This window comes from Neophocaena asiaeorientalis, unplaced genomic scaffold, assembly GCF_003031525.2.
Source record: "Neophocaena asiaeorientalis asiaeorientalis breed wild unplaced genomic scaffold, Neophocaena_asiaeorientalis_V1.1 scaffold130, whole genome shotgun sequence".
NCBI lineage: Eukaryota > Metazoa > Chordata > Mammalia > Artiodactyla > Phocoenidae > Neophocaena > Neophocaena asiaeorientalis.
The window spans coordinates 10,143,137-10,153,983 of NW_020173397.1; the positions used below are offsets into that span (position 1 = coordinate 10,143,137).

The window sequence follows — 10,847 nt, forward strand, 5'->3', positions numbered from 1 at the left end:
CGGCGGCGGTCTGGTGTTGGCTGAGTCAGCATTTCAAGGGAGGGAGAAGGAGGAAAGCCCAACCAAAAGCTTGCAACCCAGCGTTCGGTTTCCAGTGCCATGTTTATGTTTTTCCATTAATACTTTCTCAACGATATTTGATATTTCTCATTACTAGGGTATGAGTAAGGTTGAGTCTTCCCAACAAATTAGAACTCTCTTTTAATCTGCTCTTTGATTATGATCTCAGAGGAATCTCATTTTTAATACTTTCCACAAATAATGTCTTGGACTTAGGACTGTTGCAGTGGTGAACCAGACTTAATTTGTTAAGTGATTCACAATCTGGTTTGAGGTAGTGATACCAAGTAAGGCTACTTTGCCAAACTTTCTTGGATTGGGGGCAGCTACAAGTTCGTCAGAGGGCAGTTCTGGGTAAACTGTAAGAACTCTTTTGAAAACAACCAAGTTCTTCAGTGTAGCCAGACTTAATATTTCAGTAGCAACGAGTTTTTGCAAAGGGGGACGGGCTCGTGTTTCCAGTTATTAATTAGAGAAACACGTCAAGGTGCGGGCGAAACAGATAGAAAGAAAGAAAGAAGGAAGGAAGGACCGAAACAGGGCTTGTTGATTTTCCTCTGTGCTCCTGCAAAGAACTAGTGTGTGTTTCCGGACTTGAAGCATTGGATTATTCCATTTTGTTACTACGCATTTGGAGCTGGAAGGAAAAAAATTAAAATGTTTTACAGTTCCAGATCTCTCCTATGCCCCATTCTTTTTGAACAAATGATTCCAATCCTATATTGGATAGAGTTTAATGAAGGTGACGGAGAAAGCTTTCAAAGATTAGTCTCTGCCGACTAATGGAACTAAACGGCTCTTCACTGGATCCGGTGGCACTCTTTTTAATACAAGTCACAGGCCAAACCTCTCAGCAGTAGTTCCCATCCGTGAAGTTTCATCCTGGAGTTGAGTTAGCCCGTCCCAGTGTGGTGTAGCCAGTGGCTCTATGTGGCTGTTTTAGTACAACTTTCCTTTTTATTGAAATTAGGTAAAAACAGTTTCTCGCTTGTACTAGCACATTCCAGAAAGTTCTAAGAGCTCAGGTTGACACCAGTGTATCCCAGCTGGTGTTTCCTGAAACATCAGCGTTCGTGGGGCTACAAGGACTCCCTCTCCCGCTTCGAGGTTTACAAGGCATAGTAGGGTGCAAAGTTGTGCTTAAAGAAACGTCCTGACCCAGAATTTCTGAAACTCACCAGGCTAGGTAACCCCTTTTGGGTCTGTAAACGCTTGTTTAACTGTCTTTGGCGAAAAAACCTGCCTCAGCAACAACAGGAAAGGAGAACATCGTAAGAGATACTATTTAATAAACTACATGGGGGGAAAAAATCTGAAAAGGAATATATGGGTATAGAGAGAGAGAGAGATAGGTGTGTGTGCGTGTGTGTGTCTGAATCACTTTGCTGTACACCTGAAACTAACACAACATGGTGTAAATCAACTGCAATAAAAAAAATAAATTAGAAAAAAAAAAGAATCACAGGACAGGATGCTAGAAATTTCAGTAAGTAAAGAAAGTGAATGGCGTTTACATGGGAACTCGCCTCCTATTTCAGCTGATGGTAAAAACCTCCCGTGAGGCATGAGACCAGCCAGGCCTCCCCCGTATCTAATTCCTTCTGCATTGCGGATGCTTTCTTGGTTGCTCTGTTTTTTTTCTGAAGGTCTTCTAAGAACTGTTCCTTTCCTCACAGCTGAATCTGGTATCAAGTGTCACACTCTCCAAGTCTGCGTCAGAGGCTTCTCCACAGAGCTTACCTCATACTCCTACGACCCCCACTGCCCCCATCACTCCCGTCACCCAAGGCCCCTCCGTCATCACCACCACCAGCATGCACACGGTGGGACCCATCCGCAGGCGGTACTCAGACAAATACAACGTGCCCATCTCTTCAGGTAGATGCTCCATTTTCGCCTCGGGGAGAGCTGTGATCAGCAATGCTTGTCGACCGGCCTCTCTGTAAAACGTGATAATTAACGGGACAATGATTCTTATTTAGCAGATATTGCGCAGAACCAAGAATTTTATAAGAACGCAGAAGTTAGACCACCATTTACATATGCGTCTTTAATTAGGCAGGTAAGTAAATAACGCGGTATGAGAAATTATATCAGAAGGTAGAGGTGTGCACGTGGATGTATGATATTGATGCAGTAGATTTAAAACCGTTTAGCATGCAAGCATGCTAAAACCTGTTCTATAAGGTTTTTTACATCTGCAATATATAACATAATTGCTTTTGACTAAGTATCACAATACGATGTGATTATTAGGAAATTCATTTCACACAACAGTGAAAATGAGCCTGTTTAAAGATGGCAAGTCAATTATCACAAGCTACAGTAATCTCTGATCCCTAGAATTAATCTGAGCTCTAAATAATTACTGAGCTTTAATCAGCTAGTGAAATGTTTTGCATTTCTCTTTGATTCTGCTTTATGAGTGACTAATAATTAATATTTCTGTACGGAAACAGAAATAAAAACTCCAAACAATTAGATAATTCCATTTTGAACTTTGCTATTGAACTGGTAAATACAGCCATTAATCTTAGAGCATTTCGTGAAACCTTCCTTAGGAGTTAGCTCAGCATCTCGATTATTTTCTGTTTTCAAGAAACCGTACAATGGCGGTTGGTTCTGTTGATTTGGTCATAAATTATCTTTCTCCGTTGCTTTTGCTTCACAGGCCATTCTCGAATCTCCAGAGAAGCAGCTAACACTAAATGAAATCTATAACTGGTTCACACGAATGTTTGCTTACTTCCGGCGTAACGCTGCCACATGGAAGGTAAGCTTTCTTGCAGGCCTGTTGAGTCTTGGGTCTTGGCATTTATAGGAGAGAGTTTGTTGTCGGTAAGATGCAGGTGTTGTAAGTTACGTACATATTGTTCGGCTACATTCAAAGAGTCTAATTTGTAGGCATACTGGATTGAGAAAACAATTCCACTGGGGTTAAAATGCGGGGATGGAAGAGCCCCATTATGTTGGCATAACGAGTAAAATCATCTCTCTCTGGTTGGAATGTGTAGGAAGTTGTCTCGTGTACACAGACCTCATGGTTTTCCGTCTTTAGCCACCACCAGTATTTGCAGAGAATGCGTAGATAACTTTTGTGTTGTTTTTTTTTTTAACCATCAGGAACCTGGAGAAGTGATCAGATACACTTGATCAGATACACTTAACTTTCATTGGTTGGATATAAGCTCCTTAACCTATGCACTCCAAGTACTAGCAAGGTATATTGGAGTTATTACAGGAGAACCCAATATATGTATTATTAAGGGTTGGTTGGTTTGTTTGTTTAAGTCGAGAGACTGTCCATCGGATATTCATAGGCACTCTGGGGAAGAAAAGCAAATTCTGAAATACGTGACTTGACTGTAATAGCATTTGCTGTAAAACGGGTCAGATTCCATAGCTCCATCTGGGATGCCCCCAGCAAGGCTTGGGGTCCCATGACATACCTCAATCCCAGTTCAGCAGTTGGTTCGTAGGTTCTGTGAGTAGTGATCCCATTGTATTCGGTTAAGCTCTCACCAGTCTTTGGATTTTCCCACTTTAAATTTCTCGGTTTTTAATAGTTTTGCTTTAGAAAAAGGGGCAGCAGATACAATCTGAGAGTCATATTTTTTTTCCTCGCACCTTTACTACTATGTTGAATTCTTGTAATCCCTAAATTCCAAAAAATTTAGAAATATTTAAAATGCAAATATTTTTGGATATTTTACACGCTATTATTAGAAATAGGATAGGAATTTATCATAGGATGCAAGGAAAACATGCTTTGCTGGACATACAGGTCTTCCTTGCTCCGTTCGTAATTTATATGGGAGAAAAACAACAGCAAAAACAGAAAACGCTGTTTCCTCTACTACCTTCATCATCAAATAGCGTTTTGGAAGAATATAACCGAAGAATTAATTCACCGACCTTACGGAGCTGTGAATCATCTCTTATGGCCCAAAGTAGCTTTTTTGTTTCCATTAAGACACGTGGGCCCCGAAGGGAACCTAGGTTCAAAAACCTTCCCTTCTCTTCCTCAGCCTGCCTTGAGATGTAAACTAGAAAACAGTCTTCAGCTGTGAATGCTTTTCAGAATTTCGGAAGTATAAGCGTGAAGCAGACATTTTCTTCAGATTGCCTTTTATAAATAGCAAATGATCAAGTTTTAAAATAATTACCCGTTATGAATGTGATATTTAAGCTCAGCTCTTCAGATTTAACTTTTTCATTTTCAGAAACTGCAGGGAAAAGTGCCCTTCATATAAACAGTCCTAAATGAAGTATTTAATGACTCATCAATACGTATAATTTTCTCCATGTGTCCTTATTTGTACTGTCATCTTAGACAGAAGATAAAAATGCCCAGTTAAAGTCATGAGTGGAAAGAGTTCACTCAGCTTTTGTGGGAAACTCTCCATTTCCAGTTGCTTTTGCTTGGACGCACGGTCTTCGAAAACAAAACTTAAGTTTTGAATTTACAGTTTTATTTACATGGCTATATAGTTCAGACAGATCTACAGCAGTCCTGTTTTTCAGACATGGCTTTACAATGTACACTTCTGTACATTTTGATACTTACTGGAAAACTTAGACAGTGATTAGGATGAGATGTTGATTTCTTTTCCCAGTAAGGTGTCTGATAGGTACACATGCTCTGTCTGGACTTTTTTTCTTTCTTTCTTTTTCAGGAAATTTGGGCTTATTTATTTCAGCCTCCTCAGTGTCACTGTAGGAGATAAACAGTAGACCCTTAGCATCCTTTATCCTCTGCCTTTGTGCAGTATTAAAAAAGAAAGTGCCCACTTAAAGACCAGACTAGAGTTTATACGCCAAGAAATTTGCCCTACTAACTGTAATTATAACATGCCCAACATTTTCCAGAGATGTTTGTTTTAGACCTGTCAAACCTGTTTGAATCAGGGGTGTCCTTTCGTAGTCAGCTGGAAGTCTGAACCCACCCCAGTTATGCTGACATTCCTCAAAAATTCCTTGAGCGTTTGTCCCCTGGCTTCTCCTTGTGGGCAGTTCATCATGCCACGTGATAACACTTCTCTCGTCACCTTCTAAATATTCCATATCAGACAGGAAACGTCACCATTCTCTAGCATGACTCCTCACAGAGTCGCTAATGGCGATCATCCAAACACTGAAACACCTCTCAAAGTACAGATCAAGATTTTCCACTCGAGGGCCTCCCTGGTGGCGCAGTGGTTGAGAGTCTCCCTGCCGATGCAGGGGACGCGGGTTCGTGCCCCGGTCCGGGGAGATCCCACGTGCCGCGGAGCGGCTGGGCCCGTGAGCCGCGGCCGCTGAGCCTGCGCGTTGGAAGGATGAAGTGTCGCAGGTTAAGGGGAGGAATACAGACTGTGTGAGCAATAGCAGCAGACGGATTGAGGGACTTACAAGGCATGTGAGGTGTGGTGGAAGTATCTACTTCTCCAGCCCCTGTTGCTGCCTACTCATTCCCTATAAGAAGAAGGTTGGGAGTCAGTGATATGGGTCGCTTTGAAATAGCCTCGTGTCCAGGTTTGAGTGTCAATCACGTTCACCCAGGAGAACTCAAAAAGAGATGACGCCATGCTTGTTAACTGTACCTAGCGTAAGTAAGGGGTGCGGATTATTCCTGAAACTCAGGAAGGATGAGATGTCAAAAACCCTTCACCCTGCAGTTGAGATGCTCCTTTGGTAGATTACAGATGTCAAGGGTCTCAGCTTAGGAGTGACGGGAAATGACTTTGAACCCTAAGAAAGAAACGTGTCTATGGAAAGAAACCATCAACTTAGTGGAAAGAAACCATCAACTTAGAGTATCCTCATTTTGCCGTTGAGAGTTCTACTCATGGGTTCCTTTGGCATTTTCTCAGTTAATTAAAAGCACTTGCCCATAGTAAGGGCCAACATTTATATAATTGGGAAGGTAAGACCTAGCTTGATAATGGATACTGACCCACTGCGGGGTCATGTGACTCACTGCCCCGCCCTCCCACCCCGATCCTATCAGCTACAGGAGGTGATACTCTCGATGGTAGAAATCCAATGTCAATTTCTTCACAATAGACCTGAGCAAATGTGTCGAAGGTGTTAAAGCCAACACTTCGACGAACTAAAAAGAAGCAAAATGTATTTAACAGTAGGAATTATCATCTTTCATGGTTTAAAAAAATTAAAATAACTTACCCCTTTCGTCTGAGAGGCAAGTGGGTTTAAAAGGGACGGTTTTATGCTTTACCTGTTTCCTGATTTTGAAGTCGTATTAACGTTACTTTTATATTTTGGCCGTGAAACCTATTTGGGGGCTAATAGGCATATTAAAAAAAATCTTTCCTCTGCTTAACTGTTCACCAGAGACTAGACTAAAATGCCCAAACACAAGTAAGTCATCATTTGGGGTTTTGATTTTGGAAGAGCCCCCCACCCCCACCCCCACCCCTTCACCACAGGAGGGTCATCCATGGGGGTGGGAGCTACAGTTCTCGGGGACGGTTTTACAACTGTGGGCTGTCAGGCTGAATGTACTGCTGTGTTTGGAGTCTTTTCTTATGGAAAATGTAAATGTTCTCTCTTTTATACTTGCTGCAGAATGCAGTGCGTCATAATCTTAGTCTTCACAAGTGTTTTGTGCGAGTAGAAAACGTTAAAGGGGCAGTATGGACAGTGGATGAAGTAGAGTTCCAAAAACGAAGGCCACAAAAGATCAGTGGGTACGTCCACCATGTTTGAACTTCTTAGCCTAGCTTGGATTGCGCTAACGAGTGTAACTAGAGGCTTTTGGCTGCTAGATGGTGTTAGACCAAAGAACCGGTTTCACGTTGTCTCAGTTAAGGGAAGCAAAAAAGCATTTCATCCCTCCTGTTTTGTACACCCACCAGTCCCCCTGCCCTGCTTGCTGGTCTTTGTTGCATCACATGCTAGTAGCTTTTAGGTGGCAATGCATATTAACCCTCACAAACCATTGGCTTATGCTTATTGCATTTTATTTTCTTTCTCCTGTTCCCTGTATTGGATGTCTGTTCTGCCCCCAACCCCGCCTCCTTTTGTTGCCACTTCATCTCCTTTGCTGCTGCTCCTATCCCAGGGTGCCATTCGCACCAACCTCTCACTGCATAAGTGCTTTATCAGAGTAGAGGATGAGTTTGGGTCCTTTTGGACAGTTGATGATGAAGAGTTTAAACGTGGCCGCCATATTCAACGAGGCCGTCCTCGCAAATACTGCCCCGATGAAAACTTTGACGAGCTTGTCGCACAGTAAGAGCCTTTACTTGCTTTTGTTTTTTTGTTTCTGCTGTTGCTTTGGCTTTGCATGGTTGACTCATCCCATGATAGTTTTGCATTTCACCACGTAGCAGTGCCACGGCTTTCTGCAACGGAACTAAATCGTGTGATTTGTACATGTATTTCTCTCGTTTCTCTTTGGAACACCAGTGCCTTGAATAATGCTTTTTTGACGTCTTTAATGCAAATATCGGTTGGCTTTTGATTCAGCAGCTTTACGGGGACCCTATAACCCAATGCTTTTGCGTGACCCCCTGATTCCTCCAAGTGAAGAGGAAACTTCCTTCTTTAGAGTTAAAATGTGTATTTACTGGGATACATTTCTTCTTCTTGGCTCACTCAGTATAACGATATAAATATAGTGAAATGAATGCCAAAAGGGCCCCAAGCATGGGAAAGAAACGGAGACCCGTGCCTCTCCTTCCTTTAGGGACCATTGGGAAACGTACATAATTTCCCCCCCCCCACCCCCAGCCCACGGAAGCCACCCCTTTCTTTCCCTCAGTAGCCTCCTGTATGATTTTTTTTATAAAGTATTTGTATCCTTCCTGGCTACAGCTGTCCTTAAAACAACATCTATCTTGTCTTCATTTGGTCCGTAATGGACACAGCATCAAATTATTCTCGTACCCTCCCAAATTGCGGCTGTGCCCGAAGGACTGGCACCCCAACCTCGGCTGCCTGACCCTCCCCTGGAGTAGCCTTCTCTCCATCTTCTTTTGGCAATAAATGAGCCTTGAAGCTCTTTTCTTCGGAGCTACCCTGCCGTTCCTCTAGCATTCATTCTAGAATTCAAATCCTGGAGAAGCTTAAGAGGCAAGATTCCTCCCGCTGGCTCCCAGGAAACCCTGCCGGGTCCGCTCGCTGACTTCCCCAGCCCGAGGCCCTAGAGCAGCTGCCTTCCTGCTGGAGTCCGAGCCGGGTTACTACCCATTTACAGGGAGGTCGCTGTTTTGTGAGACAGACAGACAAAAGTTCATCCGTGGAGGGAGTGCCCGAGGCGATGATTACTTAATCCAAAATTTTACCCCCAGTATGCTTGAACGGGCAAAGTCTCTCCCACCCCGGGGCGGGGAGGTTCACACAGAGCAGCCCCCACAAAGCCAGCGCGCGCGGGGTCGGGGGTGGGGGCGAAACCCACCTTTTCTTTGGTCTTCTGGTTGGGGGACATTTCTGATTGATTTGGAAAGATAGCGGCAAGCTTAAGACGAGACTTCGCGGAAAAACACTCGGGTGGGGTGGGGGTTGATTGCGTTTAACTTTGAGTTTTTATCTTTCTCTTATGCAGTAACCCTTCCCTTATTAAAAACATGCAGACCAGCCACGCCTACTGTACACCTCTCAATGCAGCTTTACAGGTAAGATGAACGGCCGTCCGGACTGTGCCGCGGAGGCACATGGCTCCCGCACTCATTTCAAAATATATTAGCCTCGCTCTAATTAGATATTAAATTTTAATTCCGTTAAACTTTTTTCTTAAGTGCACAAAGCATCGTACTCCCTGGAGGCAGGCACGTCGGGCTGCTTCAGCATTAGCAAGATGCTTAGCATTTTGAATATTGTGGCAAAAAAATTAAAAGTTCACTTATTAATATTTATCAGCAGTATCATAATTTCCATCCTCTTATTTCAGAATTTCACTTGAGGCAAAAATACCACAAGTGTAATTACTCTAGCACAGCTATTAATGTGCTGGGTGATAGGCCACTGTGTCACATGACCTTCTATTGTTCACGGGTTTAAAGAGAAAGCAGGGCTTTTTTTTTCTTCTTCTTCACTTCTGCTCCTTTTTCTTTTCAAGTCCAGTTTGGCCTCTCTTCACTGGGGAGAGCGGGGGGTGGGGTTCGGTTCGCTTGGTAAAAAGTAAACTGTTTTTGTTCAAGCGATAGAGGTGTTGAAGGAGAGACTCTTTAGGTTTCCAGCGGATTGCTCAAGGTTACGTAATGAACGTTTGTTTCCTACTGACAAACCAAGCCCTCCTTACGTAACCGGTGTTGCCAGGGGACGAAGCCACGGGGATTGAGCAGGAGGGAGGTTACCACCAAACGTGAGTTACCGGGGCAGCCCTGGCATCCATCAAGCCTTTGAATTATCGCATATTTCTCCGTTACCCAACAAACAAACAGTAAAGTCATCTCTCAGGTCGAAGAGAAGACTGTAGTTAGTATACACTTCCTTAAGGTTTACCTGGGTACCCCCCTCCAGAGTTCGTAGGTAGGCAGGGTCCTTTGGCCCGTCCGTGGTCCTGTTGGATTTTGACCCACCTAGATTGTTCTAGACCGCAGTCCGCAGGGATCTCGGTAACTTAAATGACAACAGTCCACACAGATAGATCTGACGTATGTGATCCTAGCCCGTGACAGACCTTTGCAGCATGCGTTCTCGATACTTAAATATGACAACGCCATGGGCTCCTGCAAAGGGCTGTAACGCACAAGCAAACAAACAGATTACTAAAATCTTGTGAGGGAAGGGCGCAAATGAGAGAAGTGTAAAAAAGGCTCCTTCAGGGACGCTAATGACGCAAACTCGGTGGAGACGCTCAGCGTTGAGGGGAACAGAGTGCAGTGAAGAGGCGATCGGGAGGGGAGCTCTGGCTATTCCTGTTTAACAACGGTTTGCTGAGCACCTCCCCTGCGCCCTGGGGAACCGCTTTCCCAGTTCGGTCAGCAGGAGCTCAAGGCTCCGGAGGATGGATGATACGCTGCTTTCGTGTGTGTGTGTGTGTGTGTGTGTGTGTGTGTTCACCCAACAACTTTCGAAAAGCAAATAAAAAGCACGCCTCGATGCTGCCACTGTAAATACCGTTCATTAGTAACTATTTCCCCTGGAGTGGTGTAAAGTATGCATCTAAAGGCTGCTCTAGCTGGAATCGTATTAAGATCACAGGCACATTTTACATTCACGAGGCGGCAAGGCCAAAAAAAACCACCACCAACGACACAACCACCACCACCCACCAGCAACGGTGATCCTCCGTCCTCTGGATTCTCTTGACTCTGTGACTATTGTCAATTAGGAGGCTTTATCATTACAGAACTGTTCGTGTTTCGCCTCTAAACCATTTGCTCCTGGCCTCCTCTGCACCCTTTCTTATTTTCAGCGATAGCCCCAAACCCTCCTGCCTGTTTTCCAAGAACGCTTGGTGTCCATCCTGCAGTGAGGTGAATACGTGCATCTCAAGTCATGATTTGAGGAATGGATCTTTTTCCTCTCCTCTAGGCGTCTGGGTCCCGGGTCAGTAGACAGTCCCCTAGGACAACTTTCTGCTGTGCAAATTAAATAAGGAGTCTACCAGCAGGCCTTCCCTTCCCGCCCACTTGCATTTTTCAAGGCAAGTAAAAATAATAGTGGAACAACATCTTCAAAAGATTACTAGAGCAACATAACGCGTGATATACAATATATAAAATAGGACAGCCGAATCCACTACAGAAATAAAACATTGGACTCGGGACAGATTGCAGTATGCTCTGAAAAAGTGAAGTAACTAAGGGTAACCGTAAAGCTTCGTATTTATAGACTGC

General features: G+C 43.9%; 1 protein-coding gene across 12 annotated transcripts in view; it reads left to right on the forward strand.

Annotated features, from left to right (window-relative positions):
* FOXP1 (forkhead box P1) overlaps positions 1 to 10,847 on the forward strand; it is a 695,723-nt gene that overhangs the window by 672,561 nt on the left and 12,315 nt on the right. For 11 of the 12 annotated variants that reach the window (XM_024747009.1, XM_024747006.1, XM_024747008.1 and 8 more), the window contains 5 exons: positions 1,737 to 1,938; positions 2,043 to 2,122; positions 2,732 to 2,833; positions 6,628 to 6,749; positions 8,609 to 8,678. In XM_024747009.1, the coding sequence (XP_024602777.1) occupies positions 1,737 to 1,938; positions 2,043 to 2,122; positions 2,732 to 2,833; positions 6,628 to 6,749; positions 8,609 to 8,678 (576 nt within the window). The remainder of the gene's footprint in view (positions 1 to 1,736; positions 1,939 to 2,042; positions 2,123 to 2,731; positions 2,834 to 6,627; positions 6,750 to 8,608; positions 8,679 to 10,847) is intronic. The other variant, XM_024747019.1, reaches the window with a different exon arrangement.